Here is a 22,981-nt window from a genome sequence, read left to right on the forward strand (position 1 = left end):
ATACCCCTTGGAGGCAACCAGTATCCGCAGCCTGGTCTGTACTCTGTTAGAAATAATTTACACATGTTGCTGCTGTTAGCAGCGTCTCTGCCTTGGATTTGCTTCCTGCAAGGACAGAGCACTCCTCCACAGGACTCCCCAGCCAGAAATCTACAGTAGCAAATCACCAAGCCTTTCCTCCCACCAAGGAGCCTGGTGGGGTAGCGGTTACATGTTGGGTGAGATCGCAAGGTCAGCAGTTCTAAACCACTAGCCACTCCAAGGGAGAAAGACAGGGCTTTTTACTCCCATCCACCGTTAAAATCCTGCGAAACTCATAGGGCCCATTCTACCCTGTTCTGTAGGGTCACTGTGAGTCCATGCCGACTCGATGGCGTGAGAGTTTCTCCCATGAAGCCACTAGTAGGTTCACACCACCGACTTGGCGGTTAGCAGCTGAGCATTTTAATCACCGTGCCACCAAGGCACCATAAGCACAGACATGTTTTTCGCCTTCTTGTCATCCCAATCCGTACACACTGTAAACACTGCTTCACACCTTGCTTTTTTCACAGTAGCAGTCTATCAAGGGGGTAGCTCCATATTTGGGCATAGAAAGACACTTGTGTTTATGGTGGTTTTTTTTTTTTAGAAATGCCATATTTTATTTAACCCTCCGATGCTGACAGGCACTGGACTTTCCATCAGTAAAAACATTCTTGGAGGAGAATTCCACACATGTGAGAAGACGTCAAAGAGTGTATAGGGGAAAATCTGTTATCTTTTCATTTCCATTTTTTGCAGGAGCTTTTTGAAGCCCCGTCTGTCATCCATGACTGTTTCTTTCATTCTGTGGATGTGTACTTCAGATCTACTCTTAGGCTCTGGGGGTGCAACGTGAGCCTGCAGACCCAACTCCCAGGGAGCTTCCCGTCACACAAGGGACCACACATACAGGGAGATTTTAGAAAAGGGTGATGATAAGGGCACAGCAGTATTGTCGAATTGTAAGTGTGGATGTGGTCTTATGAATGTTTTGTTGTGTGTACTTTCGCAGTTAAAGCTCAACACGCATGCATTTATGCATACGGGGGCAGGAAAATAAAATTAAAAGATCATGAAATTTTCCCTCACACTGTTTTGAAGTCCCCTCTTAACAACTGGTTATGGCTGGTGAAGGATTTACAGGACAACAAGGCAGGGGTCACAACTAGCGGCAGTCATGTAGAGCTGCCACCCCACCCCACCCCACTGGAGTCCACGCAGACGACTGAGATATCAGGACTGAGGCCTCCTGGGAGATTTGAATCCCAGGGATCAAATTGTTGGGGATTCTAAGCAAAATACTATTCCCGATATTTTTTGTGGGGTGGGGATGACTCTCCACGCGCGCACACCTTGCCAGCACCTGTTGCCTTCAAGTCCCCTCCAGTTCCTTACAGCCCCATGTGTCAGCAGAGCTGTGCTCCACCGACGTTTCAGTGACTGATACTTTCTGGAAGTAGATTGCCAGGCCTTTCTGCTGCAGCCCCTGTGGGTAGCTTTCAACATCCATCCTTTTTAGTTGGGAGTTGTGTGTTAACTAGCCATGTGTACCATGCAGGGAGTTGCACTCCCAAGATGAGTGTTTTGCAGACTTTTCCCCTGTTACTACTCACTTTTTTTTTCTTGCCCTGTACCTTTTTCCCGCTAAGTCACCCGTTTTTTCTTTCCCTGCACCTTCCCGCCCTCCCCCCAGCCTTACCCCCCAAATCATCCACTCCTAATGAATTTGTAAAACCACCGGTAGAACGTGTGTTTTGTTAGGGAGCCCTGTGGAGTAGACTAAGCGTTGGACTGCTAACCAGGGGGCTGGCATTGGAGAAGGCCCAGGCCGGCATCTTCTGTAAAGACTCACAGCCTCGAAAACCCTATGAAACAGCTCTGTTCTGCTCGACAGGATCTATGAGTGAATCAACTCACAGTGGGCTTGATTTATATGCTGCGACCCTCTGAGGGTCACCTGCCATTCTAGGATCTAAGATTCCCCACCCTCATAGAATGTGGTATCTCCCCCACGCTGGTTCTCTGTGTGGGTGCTGGTGAAATTAGTGACCATGATGTCTTGGGGGAATCTCTGAATTTGAAACCAGAGCAGAATTGGTTGTTACTGTCCCACTCCGTCTAGTGGCGTGTACTGGGAATCTTCTCTGCATGTAGAATTAGTTGGTGGTCAGGAGGTATGGTGATTGGAGAACAAGCTGTGAACAACAGGGGTTGGGGGCAAGGTGAGGGCCCAAAAGGAAGGCTCTTCTGTTCCCTGCCCTGCTCTACACTCCCGCAGTGCTGTCTTTTTCCTTAACATCCTGTCGATGTGACAAGACGTGTATTCCAGCACGGATGGGTGTCCGAAGGTAATGTTCTTCAGTCATTGACTGGTGCATCTTCGTAGCAGCCTTTCATGATCACTTACTTACCGCACATCATAGAAACGGTGCAGAGGGCCACCCACGCCCCTAAGGGTCAGTAGCCCTTCATATACCTCCTTCCCCTTGTACCATCATGTGTCAGAACCTCCCCACCCCAATGCCTCTGTGGGATGCATAATATCCCGAGGTGGCAGAGAGGGTTGCATCCTGGATGCCCTTCTCCCTAGAGGCTGAGCACTCTCGGGGCTTTGTCCTCACTGCCTGCCGGGTCCCCAGCGTGGCACATGGCCCAGGGTAGGGACTCAGCGACCCTTTGATGGAACAAAGGTTGATGGGATGATTAGACTGACAACAAATACACTTACACATGAGTGAGAGGACCTTAGGCCCCTCCTGTCTTCGGGATCTGCCCACTGCCCCCCTGTAGGTTCCAAATTGCTGAAGCTACTGCTCCCAAGGTCTTAGACATCACCCTAAAGGCAGACGATGTCATACTCTCCCAGCCTCCAACATGCTCTGCCCCCATTTCCCTCTGTCTCCTCATCCTGGGTGGGCCTCCTCTCCTGCACCGTCTTCACATTGTGTGAGAAAGTGTATGGGAAGCCCTGGGACGAGCCACAAGCAAGTGCTCCATCCGCATTGCTGTGCTGCTGCTGCTGCCTACTGAGCTGTTCCAACCCTTGGCGACCACATCTATAACAGAGCAGAGGACCTCTCTCCGGCCACCGACGGCGCATTCGAGGCTGCCGTTTTGGTTATTTGTGTCTGTTCATCTCCCGGAGGGCTACTCTCAAGCTTGGCTGACCCTCCACCATGACCATTCCCTTTTCTACCCATTGGTCTTTCCTGATGAATGGTCCAAAATAAGAGCCAAATCTCACCTGCCTCACTTGTGCGGAGAGTGCTGGTTGTGTTCTTACACTGATGGATGTATCCTCCATGGTATACTTCGCCAACACCACAGTGTGAATGCAGTGATCCTTCTGCCTCTGGATACCAAGTCTACATTCCCCATGCATTTGCTTTTTAACTGCCTCACATCTTGTCTTTGCTTTTCAGCTCCAGGGTCTGAGCCACAATGTGATCTTCACCTTGGATTCCTTGTTAAAAGGAGACTTAAAAGGAGTCAAAGGGGTAAGTGTTCAGAAATTTGGTTTTCATTTAAACTTGAAAGAATTTATTCTTTTCCTTTTAAGCACATAGTAGTGCTTGTAATCTAAAAGCACTCAACATTGTTGGCATTAAAGAACGATTCTTGGAAATAAATCATTCAGCAAATGAGCCATTTCTTGTATACTGACAGAGGACCTGGGGCCACAAGATTGCTGTGGGGTTGGGGCCAGGGAAAAGCTGAAGCCTGCCTGGGCTCCATGACTGGCGACCCTCGATACCGTGAACAAACCCCTTAGAGCAGCGGTTCTCAACCTGTGGGTCGTGACCCCTTTGGGGATCAAAGACCCTTTCACAGAGGGTGCCTGATTCATAACAGCAGCAAAATTACAGTGATGAAGTAGCAACAAAAATCATTTTATGCTTGGGGAGGTCACCACAACATGAGGAACTGTATGAAAGGGTCGCGGTTGAGAACCACTGTCTTAAGAGCTTTAAGGCCGGCGACAGGCTGCGATGCAGAGATGCATGTTGGTTAGAGTGTGACAGTCATCGCCCTCTCCTCGGGTTCACTGGCCCCTGGTCAACCCCAGTCTGAAGAGACTGACCGTGAATTGGGAGATATTCCGAGGAGAGTGATGGAATCTCAGGCCCAGCCGCTCAACCCCATAACCAGCTTCCTCCTCATTGGGGCGGGCACACCCAGAACACAGTGGGTGAGCAACTGCCCACCTGGCACAGCCTGGGACACGTGTGTGTAAGGAGAAACCTAGTATACAAGGAGGCTTCAAAAATTTTGTGGAAAATAGGAGTTTCAAAGCAAGTGGAATTCATTTCAAAACCTTTTTGAAACCCATTGGTTATTGGATTCAGTAGGTCAGTGTCAGGTGCCCACTAGGGGTCCTGAAAAGTAGTCCTTGTGGATGGATAATGGGGGAGCTGCTGTATTTCAAAATTATTGCATGACCTTAAGCCAAAGTGAATGCAGTTTCTCTTTTTCTTTACTAAGGATCTCAAGAAGCCATTTGACAAAGCATGGAAGGATTATGAGACAAAGTTGTAAGTGTGTTTGTTTGGCTTTTACTGTTACCATAATGAAGATTTAGCTCTTATACAACCACCTCATTGTCTTCTTTCCCTTATGCCCAAATGGTCACCACAACCCTGTGGGGTATCTTTTTTAAAAAAATTGTTGTATTAGGGGCTCATACAACTCTTATCACAATCCATACATACATACTTGTGTAAAGCACATTTGTACATTCATTGCCTTCATCATTCTCAAAACATTTGCTCCCCACCTAAGCCCGTGGCATCAGCTCCTCACCTTTTCCCCTCCCTCCCCGTTCCCCCCTCTCTCACAAACCCTTGATAATTTATAAATTGTTATTTTGTCATATCTTGCTCTATCCGACGTCTCCCCTAACCCACCCCTCCGTTGTCCGTCCCCCAGGGAGGAGGCCACATGCAGATCCCTGTAATCTGTTCTCCCTTTCCAACCCACCCTCCCTCCACCCTCTCAGTATTGCCACTCACACCACTGGTCTTGAAGGGATCAGCCTGGATTCCGTGTTTCCAGTTCCTATCTGTACCAGTGTACATCCTCTGGTCTAGCCATATTTGTAAGGTAGAATTGGGATCATGATAGTGGGGGAGGAGGAAGCATTTAGGAACTAGAGGAAAGTTGTATGTTTCATGGTTGCTACATCACACCCTGACTGGCAGGTCTCCTCCCCGAGACCCTTCTGTAAGGGCATGTCCAGTGGCCTACAAATGGGCTTTGGGTCTCCACTCCACACTCCCCCCTCTCATTCACTATGATATGATTTTTGTTCTGATGCCTGATATCTGATCCCTTCGACACCTCGTGATCGCACAGGCTGGTGTGCTTCTTCCATGTGGGCTTTGTTGCTTCTGATCTAGATGGCCGCTTGTTTACCTTTAAGCCTTTAAGACCTCTGTGGGGTACCTTTTCATGAGTGTAGAAATACACACCTGCGCCTCACTAGGTGACTGCCTCAGGAACAGATATTTCACAGCTTCCAATACGTGATCTTCAACCAAACCTACTGCCCTCAAATGATTGCAACTCAGAGTAACCCTATGCAGCAGTGCTTCCCAATGTGGATGTTATGCCCCCAGAGGATGGGAACTCTGGAGTGGTTCAGAGAGACTGCAAAAGCAGATACCTCCACGTTATCCTGGATGATGGGCTATATATAGCATGGACAGTTTTAATTGCCAGGGTGCACTAAATGATTTTTTTTTCCCCTGAAAGGGAGGTGGTAGGCCAATAAGTTTGGGAACCTATGCTATATAGTTTTCAAAACTAGAAACCTTTGTGAGAATGGACAGCGTAATCTTTCACAGAATTTAATAGTTGATGTGTTTGAACTGCCAACCTTGTGGTTAGCAACCTATCGCACCGCACACACCACCAAGGCTCCACAGTAAATAGTAGATTATACTGGTGGGGGGGGGGGGGAGTACCTGTCTGGTTTGCACATGAACCACACACAGCTGGCAGTAACAAACACCACAGTGCGAATGAGGAGGGCCATGGCAGTTGAGGTTGGGCCACGAATGACATCAGTGGTTTAGGAGTTAGGCAATGATGGATTTGGCAGTTGCACATTTGTGGCAGTCCTCTGTGTTGTGATTTGATGTGGTCATCCCCCATTTTCACGTGATTCCGATTTCCACATAACCCAGTCTTTGGAGTCCCTAACCATGTGATTCAGTGAGGAATGCATGTTCCTCATCAGCCAGAATGATGTCTTGGGATTTGTTCTTGTTGCTGCTTTTTCTTAACTGATTAATCACCGTGTTCCTTCACTTATTTAATTTTATGTGAATCTTTCATTAATTTCATCTATGACAGATGTTAAACACCTGCCAGTAATCGGTGTTTAGAAAAGGCATTATATGTGTCATGATAATGCTGTGTATGAATAGCATGTAGTAGCAGTTATATGTTTGTCACCATGACATTAGCCGTGGGGTCTGTTCTCTCCCAGAACACCCCCTGCTCCCCGCAGGACTGCCCCTTCTCTCTCTCTGTTGTAGATCTTGACTGCCTCTGTCCTGGTTTAGTTCTGTCCTGTGGGGGAACATTTTCCTCCGTAGTTTTCAGGGAACAGCTGTAAAAAAGGGGGGGCTGGGGAATTCAGGCCTTATTGTTGTTAGCTGCCATGGAGTTGATTTCCTGCTTAGTCACCCTGTGCACAAAAGAAGGAAACACTGCCTGATCCTGCACCATCCTCCGCTGTTTCGTTTGAAGCCATTGTAGCCACGGGTCTTAGAATGCCCAAAATGGCTACATTCTGCCACCACAGGAGAGGAGAGGCGAAGTAGAAAATACTGGGGTTTCTAATCATTTCTTGAAAATGTTGAAGGAATTGCTTCATGGTTTCTAAGGCTCCGTGCTGATGAAAATTCTTGTTCCCGTGTCTTTGTATGTGACTTGTTGGTTGGTTTCTTGTAGCAAGACAGCATTAGCTTCCCGACAGGCTCTGTGACGTCTCATCAGTGTGCCTGGGGTCTGCATTCCCCTTCAAGTCGCAGTTTCTGGGCTTGGAAAGTTTTCCTCCAGTTCCTCCCTTGTTTCCTTTTGTTTTCCTCTCCCTAAAACTCCTCATTGTATTAGTGGGACTTCTAATGAGTTCTCTGACCTGTGTTCTTGGTCTTGGTAATATTGTAGGTTATCTTTGGTGTGTTTTCCCGCACTGCAGTGAACTGTTGATTTGATGGTCTCACTCCACATTTCTCCATCAGGTTTTTGTATTGGTTTTTGTTGTTTGTGTTCCCACCATTTCTGTAGTTTCTTACTCTTATTTGAAGGATGCAGTATTTTATTTCTTAAAAATGTACAATACCCTCTTACTACATAGTCCCTGCTTCCAACCTTGGCTCGTCCAGAGCTGCCCTGTCCCTCAGCCCTGCGCAGTGACTGCGTGCGGTGGTGTTCTGGAAGCTACTAGGCAAGAGAAGGAAGGGGTAGGAAGTCCCAGAGTGCTCTTTCTCAGTCTCCTCCCCTCCAGCCCTCTGCTTGCAAATAGTTCTTAAATCTTCTCATCCATGTTTGTCTCCTAGCGGCCTCACCACTGGCATGTTATCCCTGCCGGATGCCTGTGCAACCCTTTTACTGGGATTGCTGTGGACAGAAGAAGTATAACGCAGGTGGTCTTGCCCCGTGTCAAACCCCAGCCATCTCGTTGTTATTGAGCGGTCCCTGCCTCCAGTACTTCTTCTCAAGCCGCTCTTCCTTCCCTCCCACAGTGAAGGAGCTCTGCTCCGACGGTGTTCTTCCCTTCCTGGCTAAACCCCTGCCATGTTGCCTCTTGGCCTACCAACGCGTCATGATTAAAGACTTGCTGAGCTATAGCATTAGGGGATTAGAGTGAATCCCAACCGCATTTGTCGTCGAATTTCCATTGGGCTGAGGGGCTGATTTTCCACAGTGCTTATGTAAAGACAAGGATGCTGTCTATATCTGGGGTTTAGTTCCCCACCACCACCACTTAAAAGAAGACTCGAAGGCTAGATCAATTCATTCTTGCAGTCACAACTAGAAATTACAGGGTGCTTTTGAAATTAGAAGTCTGTTTTCAAGTTAATGGACTCATGGAATGAGGGCTGTGATTATTGGTGTTATTACCACAGAGTATCAACTAGCCTGGCCAAGTCATAGCCTCAGGTGCTGTATGTTTCATGTGGGCTGGCCTTTTTCCTTCCCCCTTCCCTCCTGGCCCTTCCCCCAACTGAGAGGCCTTCCCATGGGAGCCCCAGGGCTGCCTGGAGATCTCTTTCAGTCCCTGTTTTGTACAGCTCACTGACACTCGGTTAAGGGTGAAGAGGTACTCCTGAGACTGCTGTCAGTCCCTGTGGCAGAGGGTGGTGTGCGATTGAGGACTGAGTATTAGAGGAGTATTGGAAATCACCTGTAACCAGATTCTAGGCTATGCATACCCACAAAAACACACTTTTTGCCATTATGGTCTTGAAATAATTGAGTCTCAAAATCAATACTCAAGGAATGTCTCAGATCCCTAACTTCTTGACGCTCCTTAATCACAGTGCTGCGCCCAGGAACAGGTCAATTAGCTGATTGTTTACGTGCCATCCAAAAAGCTGGGGAATTTATGTGAATCCATTGAAGTGTAAGATCAAAGTTAAAATGTCAGAAGTTTCCTAAATGAAAACCCATGAAATGAATTCCCTTTTGAACATAGATTTTGGCTTCTGAATGGTGCTGCCAAGTGCCCTTGTCTCATAACTGTAGTCATCAGGAAATCTATCGAGTGAGGCCTGGTTGGGGTAACCCATTAGCCCATCCAGTTGCTAACAGAAAGGTTGGTGGTTCACGCCTACCCAGATTCAGCCCAAAAGAAAGGCCTAGTGATGCCCGTCTGAAGAATCAGGCCCTGGACATCCTGTGGAGCCTCGTTCTCTCTCCAGACACACGGGGTCACCTAAGGGATTTGGTGCTGCAGCAGACCACGGGTCATTTGTCCCTTGGCTCTGGTTGGGACAGATGTGAGTGTGCGTGGGCGTGCGTGCCCGTGTGTATTGTGCTCTGACTGGCGGCTTCTTCCTTGGTTACAGCACAAAAATCGAGAAGGAGAAGAGGGAGCATGCGAAGCAGCACGGCATGATCCGCACCGAAATCACAGGTGCAGAGATAGCGGAGGAGATGGAGAAGGAGCGCCGCCTCTTCCAGCTGCAGATGTGCGAAGTAAGAGCGGGCTCCCCCTGCCAGCGCCCTGGTGGCTTAGCGCCTGTCTTCCGGGGCCTTCATTCATACCTACAAGCAGGCTGGGGATGACTGTTAGAGGAAGGGGCCGTTTCTTGACGATGCTAATCTCCCACTTCTCTCCATGCCTTTTGGGATCCACCATTTCACTGTTGTCTCATATCCAGTGCTTTGGTACCATGGGGCTCTTTAAGGCCAAACAGGATTTTTTGGTGAGAACCTTGATGTTGTTTGTGAGTGGTTTCGGGGTGGGGTGAGGGCTGGGAGGGGCTGATGGAGTGTAACTTGGTGACTATTAAGTTTTAGTGGTATCAGTTCAGAGCATGGGTTCTTTAATTTTGTTTTTAACCACATGTCCAGTTTGAATGGAAGCTCGAAATAAGTTGTTGTTGAGAAAGTGAATGTGTGGCTTTCATAGGAAAATGTGATGGAAAGTGTGGGAGCTTAAACCAAGCAGGTGGTTGGGCACCAGCTCTCCTTGACCTGAAGGCTCATTTGTTCTGGTGCTGAGACTTTGAGAAAAGGGTGGCACAGGTTTACTTAATGTTACGTGCTTGAACCCCTTCACACTGTCAAGCAAGTTAGCAAGAGGTAAAGAAGTCTGCAGAAAATGTTTTGTTAACCCCTCCCACTGATGAAGGGCTGTTTGTTTGTATTCTTCATCTTTCATTACCAAGAAGTAAAAATTCTCTAAAGATGTTTTAAAGAGCTCTCCAGAGTTGTCACTACTCCATGATAAGGGGAATGCGGTGCTCGTGGAGCATTTCACCACGTGAGCTTTGAAGTTTGAGATTCCCCTGCACCAGCCGAGACAAATCACGAACTGCAGAATGTTTTGCAGTGTTTTCCTTCTGCCTGTCTAGTAAGCTAACCTTACGGATTCCAATGCTGCTTAATACTCTTAACACATGAGCTTGTCTTGGGTGACTTTCTGCCCTGCTGAGCCTACCTGCCTTTAGACCACTCACACTGTCCAGGGGCCGTCCAGGCACACTCGCTCGTGCAAATTAACAGTCAGGGTTCTGCCTCCCATACCCGTGGCAGAAGAGCCTTGTGTTGAGTGAGCAACGGAATGTCCTTTTTTGTTTCCACAGTATCTCATTAAAGTCAATGAAATCAAGACCAAAAAGGGTGTGGATCTGCTGCAGAACCTAATCAAGTATTACCATGCACAGTGCAAGTAAGTAGAATGCCTTGACTTGCCTTACCCCACGGCCCTTCCCTCAGTTGCTCTTCTTCATTCTCTTCCTCCTGTTCTCCACCTGGTTTCTCTCTAGAGAGTCTGTGACCCATAAACACAGGCAGAAACAGGACTGCCCTCCATCTTCAGTGTGTGGTGCTAATCAGGAACTCCCACTATGGTGACTGCCTACTCTTTGAGAATGGTGTCTTACAACTACAACAGACTTGGCTGCCACAGCCTCTGAGCCCTTTGTGCAGGTGCATGAGTCTCTGTCATAAGGGACCTTCCTGGTGCTCCCCTCTCCTCCCTCACACATCCTGTAATTGGATTATTTATTCCCATGTGGAGTTGGTTTTTCATCAGCTGAATGAAACCGGAGACTTCAGGCCTTAAGAACATCTTACACTGGTACTTGGCTTCATGTGTACTTGGCGTCAGATTTAGAGACATGGTTCCAGGCGGCACCATTGTGGTTTGCTGCCGGGTCGATCCACCCAGGTTTCTGTGGCGCTCTGTTAGTTACCCACTTCTTAGTGTAGACCAGCAAGCTCAACGTCATCAGTCATTAAAGAAGGGCACAGTGAGATGCTGCTTAGCTCACATTAAGATTACTATAATTTAAAAAGACAAGATGTTAAGTTTTGACAAGGCTGTAGAGAAATTGGAACCCTTGGACACAACTGATAAATTGCTATGGTCACTTGAAAAGCAGTTTGGGGGTTCCTCAAAAAGTCAAACAGAGTTATCATATGACCTGACCTTTTCACTCTGAGGCATAGACCCAGGAGCAGGGGTCCTCAAACTATGGCCCGCGGGCCACATGTTGCCCGCCGAGGACATTTATCCAGCCCGCCGGGTGTTTTTGCCCCGTTTGTCTTTTTAACTTCAAAATAAGATATTTGCAGTGTGCATAGGAATTTGTTCAGTTTTTTTTTTTTAAACTATAGTCTGGCCTTCCCAATGGGTCTGAGGGACAGTGAACTGGCCCCTGTTTAAAAAGTTTGAGGACCCCTGCCCAGGAGAATTGAAAACATGTGTCCACATGAAATTTTATACATAATCTTCATCATAGATGCATTATTCATAACAACCCCAAAGTGGAAGCAACCTAAATCCCCATCTACCAGTACATGGATAAACAAAGGTGATATATCCAGAGAGTGGAATATTATTCAGCCATATAAAGGAAGTGCTAACTCAAACTATAACACCTAGCAATAAACCAGCAGTACTGGTGTTTGGGGTGGGTGGGAGGGGATGACACAACTGTTCTAGAATTAGGTTGTGGTGATAGCTAAACACCATTGTGATTACTACTAGAAACCACCAAATTGTGCACTTTAAAATGATGAGTATTGGTAACTTGAATTTTATCTGTTTCTTTAAAAAGCCAGACAACAGCATGGACCCAGTAAAGATCCAGGCTCCCAGAACTGATAGCTAGAAGGCGATGGAGCCAAGTCTTGAACGCTGATCTCTTTAACTGGAGTTCATGCTCTTTAAAATATGTGAGGTTTGATTGGTAAAAGCCTGCGTTTAGGCCTGGACATGTCTGCTTTGAAGAATCTTCATGTGTGAGCACAATACACCACACTCTGCCGGCTCTCTGACCTGAATTGCCAAGATATATTTGAAGTCAGTAACTTACACCAACCCCTGGCTGCTCAGGTGACTTGGACACACCAGGACGCATGGGATGTGGCATATACCCGAGAGGAAATGATTCCACATTGCCTGGAATCCTAGAATCAATAGCTAATTTAGTCAAAGCCTGGACCTTGCCAATCAGACTTTCAGACGAGGTTGATGGTTGATTTGTTGATGGGTCATGCTATTTATTTATTTATCTTGTGAATTTGCTTTATAGTTTGGAAAATAATCTCCGTGGTCCTCTAGGGCATTCTAACTTCTTTTGAAAATGATAGTCTGCGCTGAGCCTTCCAGCTTTTGGCCAAATAATGCCTCTTTCTAAGCCAAGCCAAGCAAAATATGTGATGGGGGATTCAGGAGACGCCCTGGTCTATCTGTTTCAAATTGAAAACAGAGCAAGCTACTCTGTCTCCCTTCCCGTGACCACTGAGGCAGAAGAGAGTGGGTGTCAAGATGAAGGGGAAGGCTGTCTGGACAGACCCACGTCTCCGGCTGCCTGGGCACCCCACTCGGGCTAGTGAGGATTCTGGGTCAGGCTGAGGAGGTCGTGTTGCCTTTTGGCTTAGTGATCTCGTTAGAGACACAGAGCTTGAACCTCGTTGTGGGTGTGCTACAGCTCGTCTCGACAGATGTGAAGGCTCCGATGCCTCCCCATTATCCTCGGATCCTGTGTCATTCCACTGTGGTAATTACGCCCTTGCGAGCTGTGTATCCAAAAGTGAAGCCGCTCCTGTGGTCACCAGGGTCTGCAGGATTAGACTCTGGTCCTCAGGTGCTAAATCCTCCCCATTGTCTGGCATCTTAAGGATGTATCCCCAGTGCTCCCAAGATTACCCAAAGGGACACGGACCATATTTCTCACAAATAACGTGCACGTGTGATTCACATGCCGACCCATACAACACAAGACAATTATAGCACGTTTACTAACGTGGTGCCTTGGGGAGGGGGTTTCAGGATTGGGCAAAAGCCATAGAACATGCATATTATTTACATAAGAATACAGTGTATGTATGAGGACACTGGGGCAGGAAATTAATAGATGGTGTGGTGATTAAGTAGTAGAACCAGAATCTGGCCAAGATCAGCTTGACTTTTTAATCACTTATGTGCTCCAGAGAGAGTACATTGATAGCCAAACTTAAACCCAGCTCCCAGCTCTGCCACTTGTTAGCTAAGTGGCCATTGCTCGATACACTCCTCAGGGGCTTCACCTTGCCCTTTGTCTGTCAGGGTTTATCATCATCATGGCATACTTGTTGGATTGAAATGGAACTTTCAAAAAGGTAGCCCATGAATTGTGCCCAGTCGTGAGTTGCATGCTAGCTTCCATTGTCGTCATTACTGTGACTATCATTGTCATATTCAGAAAATCTCCTTATATTCAGTAGTCACAGAGAAAGGAGAGTGGCCAGGGCACACAGGGGCTGTCAGAGAGGAGGCAGGAGAGCTAGCATGTCCACGCTAAGTAGCTAGCATGTCCACGTCCGTGTCATAGCTGGCATTTGTTCTCCCCATTCCCATTCCCGCTTCTTCAAACTCTGACATACAATGTTTAACTTTTCTGTGTCATCTCAAACGAAAAACTCCTTTTTCTTATTAAAGTATACCTTGTGTTTATGACATTGCTTAATTACACCACTCAAATTCCAGGTAGTTAATTCTTTCTCTGGAGCAAAGCGTTCCATTGGGATTTTCGGCAATACTGGTTGCATGCTCCTACTCGCTGCTGCTCAGTAAGGTCGCTGCTGACCACTGCAGCTACTGACCACTTGAAGTGTGACTAGTGAGACACTGGGAACTGCACTTCGTTTTGTTCATGTAAATACCTGCATGCAACTCGTTCCTGCCGTCTTAGAACGCCCAGACCTACAGCCAGTGCCATTGGAACTCCTGAGGTAGCTGAATTTCTCTTTAAAATGTGTGATTAAGCTCCCTTCACCTTGAAGGTCACCGTGAACCAAACTATGTGCCAAGGATTTGTGGCCCTCTGGGAAGGAAGAAACTTCTGTGGTGGACCCATCCCCCTGCAGCACACTGGAGCCCCTGAGAATTTCATAAGCGTTACCTGTGTGATGAGCCTTATTGTCCATAGGGCTGAGCTGAGACTGAGAGAAGTTGTGGGACTGGCCTAGGTAACTTCACTGAATGCTGATTCTAGGCCACCGCGCTCTGACCCCCAAACCCTGACAGCTTAGAAAAAGTCCTGGCGCAAGGTGTGCCCGGTCCCTTCCAAACCTTTCTCTGCACGTGATTGAAAATACAGGGTCAGGAGCCACAGGTGGTTTTTCTGAGGTTAACTTGGCTGCTGTACTCCTACCCCATTGGCAGCCTGTTTGTGCAAGATGCCAAGTCAGATCACACTTGTGAACAACCTGCTCTCTAAGGAGCGTTGCTGGCCACCCCAGGGCTGCCACTGAGGCCTGGGCACAGGCAAGTGAGGACCAAGCATTCCTGCTCCCTGACTGGTGGGCCAGGGAAGAGCTGCTTGGGGAGGTAGCACTGAGTCAAGTCTATCAGACAATCATGGGGGTGAGAACTTCCAGGCTGAGGGAATAGCATATGCAAAGGCTGGTGGGCATGGCGAGAAAGGAGGAGCAACCAGAAATTAGGGAGCATAACTACAGCACAGAGCTTTGAGGGAACGTGACAGAAAATAACTGGGAAGGTGTGTGAGCAGCTTGAACACGCAGGTTCTTTGACACTGAGCCCGAGGAGTTTGACTTCATCCTGATCAGTGGAGATGAAAACCTACTAGAAGATAACACTTTGCATGCTGTTTCCTAGTTAAATGAAGCTTTGCCCCAACACCCTCTTTCCTCCAACTTCCTGTTGCTAAAGATTCTGCAGGTTCCAATAAGTGCTCTGCTGAAGGGGTGAGCCTTGCCCAGTGGCAGAGCTTACAGGACCTCAGCGATCTCTCCGGTACCCAGTCCCTGTGGGCTATGTTGTTGCCATTGGGTTAACAGAGAAGCTTGAAAAAATGGGCCTCTCACAGTGTGCCCTTAGGGTTCATATATCAGCTTTGTTCAGAGCCATTTACCAGGCATCGCAGGCGAGGCTGTCAATGAGAAGCTGGTCCTGGAGGGAGGAAATAGCCTGGAGAGATGGCCTGCTCTGAGGACCTGGGTAGGGCAGCTGTTGGAATCGCAGAGGAATTCTCAATGGCAGCTTACCCAGAGGGCACTGTGTTTTTCTAGACTGATGTCCCAGATGGGGCTCCTGAGAGCAAGAGTTCAGCCTGAGGCAGACACTCCAAGCATGAGGCAGACCTGGATTGCACCCCTCAGGGTGGTTGTGAGAGTGAAATGGGGTGACCATGTGGAGGATGGAGCCATAGAGCTTGGGTTGAATGGATGGGTGGGTGGATGGATGCATGTTCCAGATAGCTCTTGTTTTTCAGGGTGAAATACCGCCACCTTAATGACGTGGTGGGATTGCTGCGCTTTCCAAATCCTTCAGTGCTGCTGATTTTAAATCCGTGTTTCAGGTTGAGTTGTTGGCAAACGGGACCATATTCAGATTCATGCCAACCCACTTATGTGCTCCTCCCTCCATTTCACATGTGACACTACTATTAGGGTAATTGTTCTGTGTGTAGATGGACATACACGTTCTAACTTGGCTGGGTTGAGACAGTAGCTATAATCTAAAACATCTGTGGTATCTGAAGATTCCCTGTTGGCACAGTGGGTTAAGTGGTGGACTGCTAATCCCAAGGTCAGAGCTTCGAACCCAGCAGCACCTCTGTTGTGGAAAGGTGAGGCTATCTGGTCCCATAAAGTATTTAGCATCTCAGAAATCTTTCTAAGGAGCAGTTCTACCACTGACTTGGAATCAACTCATCATGGTGGGTGGGATGTGTTACTTAAGAAGTTAATCATTGCAACGACTCAAACAACAATTGTGAGGATGCCACAGGCCAAGGCATTGTTTTCCTCATTTACACAGAAGGTCACCCTGAGTTGGAGCAGAATTGACAGCAATTAACCGCAATGTGGTACCCACTAGCTAGTGTAGTGTCAAAGGGTACCTAGAATGTCTTTGTTGGTACATCTTTATGTAGTGAAGTTAGTTTTGGAACTGTGTACATACAGGGGACACAGAAAGATAGCTTCAGATTTTGTAAGCTAATATGATTCCGGGTTTTGTTGTTTTGGTGTGTACACACACACACACATGGTAATTATCCTCTTGTTTTTCATTCTAGTTTCTTCCAGGATGGTTTGAAAACAGCTGATAAATTGAAACAGTACATTGAAAAACTGGCTGCTGATTTGTATAATGTAAGTTTTCCATCAACTACATACCTTCTAACCTGCTTTCACAGATCAATACACTTAATTACTAAAAGAATATTAAAGAAGTACATTTTTACATTGAAATAAGCCTTCTGAGAAGCCATCAGTGGCCAATATCCTGTAGCCTCCTTTGGCTCCGGGCAGGACAGGGAGGGACAGACACATAATCCTGGCTCTGGGTATTCATCTATTCAGGGTACAAGCATGCCCAATGTAAGTGCTCCCAAAGCAACTGTAGAAAGGATTGGATCCTAGGAGGGTAAAGATTAAGTGCGTCTCTCAAGTGAGAGAGGTTTATGGTTTGAGGGGTATTGGGGAGGCTTTTTTTATACAAGGGGGCTTGTAAAAGTTAATGGAAAAATTACATTATCTTTTAATTCCATTTTTTTACAAGCTTTTTGAAACCCCTTTTTCTTTTTCTCATTTCTTCTTTTTTTCCCTACCATGCAGGTTTCACAACTTGGTAATAGGAAAATCAAGTGTGAACTTATGGGGCACAGGGGGAGATGTATACGGAGAACTGATAGCTGTTTCCCATACACCACGTGGCATTGAATAATGAGTGTGCACTGTGACTGTAACAGCAGACTTTGATAGAGTGTTCCAATTACCTAATGTTACCACTAACAGTAATAATGATACCTATAGCATTTTTCATTTTTAATGTAACAGCATAGTTGAGAGTATAAGTGGCACCAGCTCCTTGTCTTCCTGGCATGCTTTGTAAACTTTCATGGATGCATTAGCATGCTAGAGTCCTCTCTCTCTCTCTCTCTCTCTCTCCTCTCTCTTCTCTCTCTTTTCTCTTTCTTCTTCTTCTTCTTCTTCTTCTTCTTCTCCTTCTCTCTCTCTCTCTCTCGTCAGTTGAGTGGAGGTTAACTGAGCAAACCAGTTCTCCATTCACTAACTCGTACACATCTCACTTCACACCATTGATGGCAGTGCCTACCACGCACCGTCACCCGTCCCACCCTTCCGTCGGGTCCCCCCTCCAGTGCTCTCTCCTAACATGTCTTGGCTTTGTCCCTGAGCAAGTGCTGTGCCCCTGTTCCCAAGTGGTGAAGGATTTAAAACATGTACCCACCCCCAACCCTCCAGATCTCCCTATTGCCTGCCCGAAAACTAAGCCACGGGACTGAGTTCAGGACCAGGCCTGAGGGTGGTTAAGGGCGGTAGTCTCGGGTTTCCACCAGATCGATCTTAAGGATTCGCTTCTGCCTGTGTCATCGCCTCATACTCTTCGCACGACCACCCTTTAAAGGCCTGGAAGCAAATGACTTCCTCGCCTTCTTTAGAACAATTTCCGAGTGGGTTTCCTAGCCCAGATGTGATATCATAAAGCCTAATGTGATTTCTCAGCTTACTGGTACTTTGATGAGGACATTGTGTCTCTCGTATAGGGGGAGGGTCTCTTGTAAGAACATCCGCTACAGAATTGACTTGCTGTTGAATTAATCTCCGCTCATAGAATTGTGAAAGATAAGTAATAGCTTTTTTTTCTTTCACAGATCAAACAGACCCAGGATGAGGAAAAGAAACAGCTCACTGCACTCCGAGACTTAATAAAATCCTCTCTCCAACTTGATCAGAAAGAAGTAGGTGATCTCTGTGTTTGCGCCAGCGCTGCGCTTTGTGCTGCTGGCTTCCTGTGAGGATGGCCGTGGGGTGAGGAAGATACAAGATGCGATTGTGGCCAGTGCAGAACCTGTGAGCCTCTGCCGTAGGCATTAGTCCAGCTTCCCACCTCCAGTCCAGGACTCTAGCCTTTCCTTCCCGACTTCTGCTGCACAAAGGACAAACTGTGACATGTGCCCATAGTTATTCTCTTTAGACTCTCCTTTTCGGGAAGCTAGAAAGGACTCGTTATTCTGCCAGGGAGATAAGGGAACCTGTTGATGCAGACTCCTCTTGAACTTGGAAAATAAAGTGAGATGGTCCCTGGACATGGAAGTGGGGTAAATAATGAACAGTAGATGTTAGCTGAGTGCAGTGTAAATCCTTAGAAAAGTTCATGTGTGCAACTAGTAACTGCTGTGTGACAAGGGGAAGGTGGAGCAGTGCTTAAGCACTCGGCTGCGAATCCCGGGAGAAGGATGTGACCCTCTGCTTCTGTAAAGATAACAGCCTTGAAGGCCCTGTATGGCACTTCTCCTGTCATGTGGACACCGAGTCAGACTCGTATCCGTGACAGTGGTGTTGTGAGGGCCCGGCACTGCTGTGTTGGTGGTATGAAGCCGACCAAGCACAGGAGCTTGCTAACATGTTGAGGCAGCCCTACGAACACCAAATAGAGCGCAGCGCCGACCCATAAGGGTTCTATTGGGAGGTGGTGTGAAGAGCAGACGGCTAAGAACGAGGGAGCAGGCATTCCTGGCCGAGAAGAGACTGAAGGGGGTTCTTAGGGAAAGTGGCCTGGGCCCGGAGGGTAGAAGTTTTCGTGATGAATTCAGACCAGCTGTCAAGGGCCTAGGAGGTCACCCGAAGAACCGGGACTTGCTCCTAAGGGATACTAATCCGTGAGCAGTTGTTAGATGACAGAGTCACAAGTGTGCCATGACAGATGACATTTAAACCATTTTTAAAACGCAGTATTTAATAGTAACCACATAAAATAGAGCATTTTTGTTACATTATCAGGTCTTAGGATTTTGTCTCACTCTGTCAAACTAAATCTTCTTTTACATCTTTCAGTGTTCTGAAAGGGTTTTATGAGCCTAAAACACGAAACCAGACCTCCTGTAGGAACTCCCACCAGCTGTGCCGCTTCGTTAGTGCTGCCTTGGAAGCTCTCACGGCTGAGCAACTGTAGCCCAGCGCATATATACACACACACTGGGCGTTCATACCGTATGAGGCTGGGGCCTGGACCACTGGTTACCCTGCCCGGTGGAAGGGGGCATCCCTGATCAAAGCCCACCCCTACCTTGTCGAAGTCATAACTGGAGCCTGCACCTGTGTTCTGAGGCCTCAGGCTGTATTTAGAACAACTTCTGAGTGTCAGACCCATCAGACCACAGACTAAACTCAGATCTGCTATACTCTGGAAGGTGTGTACCGCCAGATTACAAACCCCAGAAGTGGCCACCTCCATCAATGAGCAATAAAACCACAAGCCCAGTTGACCACACCTTCCTTCCAAGGTGTCACCGAATGGGCTAGAACCTCCAACCCTCCAGAGAGCAGCTGAGCACACTAACCATTTTCATCACCCAGGCACTCCTGTATAAGCAGTCTCAGAAGGCACTGCCATTGTGTCAGTTTCCACTCACAGTGGTCCTATGTGGCACAGCCCCTGGGGGGAGGGGAGGGTTCCAAGGCTACCAATCTACAGGAGCTGAAAGCCTGATCCTTCTCCAGGTACAAGCAGTAGAAACATCCAAATGGAGGGGTTAGGTGGGGGCTTTCTATCTTGGAAGAAATTTGTTAGGTTTTATGCTCCTGCCTGGTATTCAACCCCTACCTTTGTTTTGCCACATGAATTACCTCCTCCTACCTGCAAGTGGCCTTAAATCCCTCTTTGCTTTTCATCGATGAGGGAGTGTTCTGCTCATGGGTGCTCCGAAGGTGGAGGTATACAGAATGTGATTTAGTTTGACTCCACCCAAATTAATAAATGTTGAGTATTCATTAGCACCGTTTCTGGAGTATCTTACAGTAAAATTGACTTTTCACAGCCTGCCTTGCCCTCTCTCCAGCTCAGTTCCTGTCTCGCAGTGCAGTGGATCTCAAAGGAAGAGATGGTTAAGAAGAACTTGGGATAGATAGGAGAGGAGATGATCTATCAGAGTGCTGGCCACAGTGCTACTCCTTAAGGAGATTGTGGTGTAACGTAGGGAATGACAAATTAAAAGCACCAATGGCCCAAGTCGCCCACTGCCACACCAGTTCTGCCGGAAGCGTTGAGATTTGTCATTGTAGGTGGGATCCCAGGCTGCTCGGCAGACCCGTTTATTTTCTCGTCAAAATCAAATTAGGTCTCTTTGTTGTCTTTTGACAGAAGATGCATGCATTTCATTATTTTAATCTTTTATAACAGCCTAGCCTCCCCCAAAGAATTATTTGCTGCAAAGAAAGCTATGTTTATGGGAGAGAGTATGTTCTCCTCAATAATAATATCCATAGATCTTATTTAGGATATAGTAATCATTTCAGAATTCCAGCTCTGGCTCCACGTCCATGGATGGGACATCCGAGTAACCCATCCCAGTGCAGTTTGCCAGTTGTTTGAAAGCAGACACTCTCGTCTTCACAGTCTCTGTAAAGCTGCTTCATAAATATTTAGTGAGGTCAAATGAGATAAAGGGATTCTTGGCCCCCTCCCCATACCTTCCATTAGAAGTCGAAGCTTCTCTAACAGTGGCCTACTGTCAGTGCCAGAAACACTCATAACTGTGTTAGACCCATATGTGTAATTGCTTGCCGTTTAAAAAGATCCGAGACTTTACTCTTTAATAATACATTTCGTATGTTAATAAGGTTTTCTAATAAGAAAGCCAGGCAATTTGTACTGCTAATAGAGAATGGAACATTGAAATTAAAAACTAATGGCATGCTTTCACTGTATAGTTTTGTCTTTGGCTCACATGATGAAATTTCCCCCAAGGTTTTATTTTAAATCTGTTGTTTAGTCTTATATTTTTGCCTGAGTGAGTTTCCCATTTGCATTTCTCCTTCGAGAAAACAGTTCGATAACCATTTTGTGCTATCAAAAGATTTAGGGCCTATTTAGTTTTTTCTGTTGTGGGTTTTTTGTTTGTTTGTTTGTATGTTTTATTAGTTGCTAATAATTCTTCCAGGTCTACCTTCATAAAAAGGAAAATCCTCCTTTCATTTTTCTGGTGTCTTCCCCCCACCCACAAGAAAGCTGAATGGTTGTCATGTCTCCAATAATAGTGTCTTAGGCCAGAAAACTCATTCGTGGTGAATTGAGGAAGCTTGATGTTAGACTTGTGAAACCTGTTTTTTTTCCTGCTCGTTTAATGGAATGCATTTGTAAAGTCAAAGCCTAATGTTCACCCACCTTAATCATCTCGGAAAGTGTTACAAAGCATCTTCAAAAGCTTGTTTTGCCTAGTGATAAATACAAGCACATGTAAGGAATGCCTAATAGTAATTTTATAGATAATAATGTTTTTATAAGTTACCTGCTTCTGAACCCTTTTATTAAAAATCCTAGCAAGCAATTAGGTTCAGGCTGGTGGTAACAGATTCTCAACCTTGGAGTCTCGTGATTGTGTGAGGAAGCTTGGTTCCACGGAAAGGGTTCTAAGGAAGAAGGGTAATTCTTTCAACACCCAAGGGCATTTCAGATCCTGACTCCATCGCTGAGTACCTGTCACCCGGTGTCACCAGGTCAAGGCAGAAAGATTTGTGGATTTCGTTTCTCCCTGCCCCTGGTTGCCTTCCACAGCTCAGCTCCGCTTTTCTGCCCTCCTCCTCCCTTATGAGGGTTGCAGACACATTGCCTTCTTTAAACACACACAGCTCTGTGAGTGCTGTGGAGCATCGGCAGGAGGGCACCTGCAGTTAGAGGAAGCCTGCTCCTCTGAGTAGCTGGGATTCTGACAGCCCTCAGTTGTATCACCATCCAGAAGTCCAGGAAGGTCCAATCAGAAATGAAGGACCCCATGAGCCAGGTGATGGTAGAAATACAGATCCAGACTGGGTACCCTGCCCAAAGTTACCATGTAGGGAACTTTACGAGGAATTCCTCCCTTTAAGCCCACTCTTCCTACCTCTGGGTATAGTCTTAACATAGGTGAGTCAGCAGGCAGGACTGTGGCAGATTAAAGAGAGAAAATATTGGAAGTCAGAAAATGGTAGGGTTTGTCACCTCTAATGGGATTAAGTGTATCATCCTCTCTCACCTGCACAGGACAGACCAGTGATGTCACACTGCGAGCACCCACCTCAGAGATGGGCAGACGCTGCATTCTGGCTTCTTTCCTTAGTGCCTTTCCCTTTTAGAAGAACCTTACAAAGGTTTGCCTTTTGCTGCTGTGACATATACATTCACTGGGCACATGCTGTGTGGCCCAGAAGGACACAGAATGTCAGAAAGGAGCCGCCACTACCTAAGAGGCACACTGAGCACAAACCACGCGAGCAGGTGGTGGAGTCTCTTCAGCACCGGATTTCTCGTGTTACTTGAAATGTCAAGTCGATCCCAAGTCTTCGGGACCCTCCTGGACAGCGCTGAACTTGCCCGGAGGGTTTCCAAGACTAGTCTTCTTGCTAGGGAGCAGTGTGGGGTGGGTTGTACCACCGACCTTTCTGTCCGTTAGCAGATGAGTGCTTAACCACTGCACCACCAGGGCTCCTCTGCATATTTTTTGTATGTTCTCTTAGAGAAAAGACGGAGTCCGCCTGTAATTTGTGATTCTTCATCAACCTCTTTCTTCAGCAAAGTTCTACTTTGTGGGTTTCACGGATGTGCCAGCTCCCTGTGCACACACAGGAGCCTTGTCATTTCATCTGGGGAGACATCTGCCTCATGTGCTGCCAGTCAGCCCTTTTTCTGCTCTCACCCAACCTGACCTGAAATACCCATATTGTATTATGACATATGTATTATGAGCAGTACACATATTTCTTCCTG

General features: G+C 47.0%; 1 protein-coding gene across 1 annotated transcript in view; it reads left to right on the forward strand.

The window, feature by feature from the left end:
• Positions 1-22,981, forward strand: part of ASAP1 (ArfGAP with SH3 domain, ankyrin repeat and PH domain 1) — a 114,052-nt gene that overhangs the window by 36,240 nt on the left and 54,831 nt on the right. The window contains exons 4-9 of the mRNA XM_045286994.1: positions 3,447-3,521; positions 4,507-4,556; positions 9,102-9,231; positions 10,344-10,429; positions 16,293-16,368; positions 17,892-17,978. Of these exons, the coding sequence (XP_045142929.1) occupies positions 3,447-3,521; positions 4,507-4,556; positions 9,102-9,231; positions 10,344-10,429; positions 16,293-16,368; positions 17,892-17,978 (504 nt within the window). The remainder of the gene's footprint in view (positions 1-3,446; positions 3,522-4,506; positions 4,557-9,101; positions 9,232-10,343; positions 10,430-16,292; positions 16,369-17,891; positions 17,979-22,981) is intronic.

Source organism: Echinops telfairi, unplaced genomic scaffold (genome assembly GCF_000313985.2).
Source record: "Echinops telfairi isolate 266 unplaced genomic scaffold, ASM31398v2 ScPeMD7_1;HRSCAF=3_0, whole genome shotgun sequence".
NCBI lineage: Eukaryota > Metazoa > Chordata > Mammalia > Afrosoricida > Tenrecidae > Echinops > Echinops telfairi.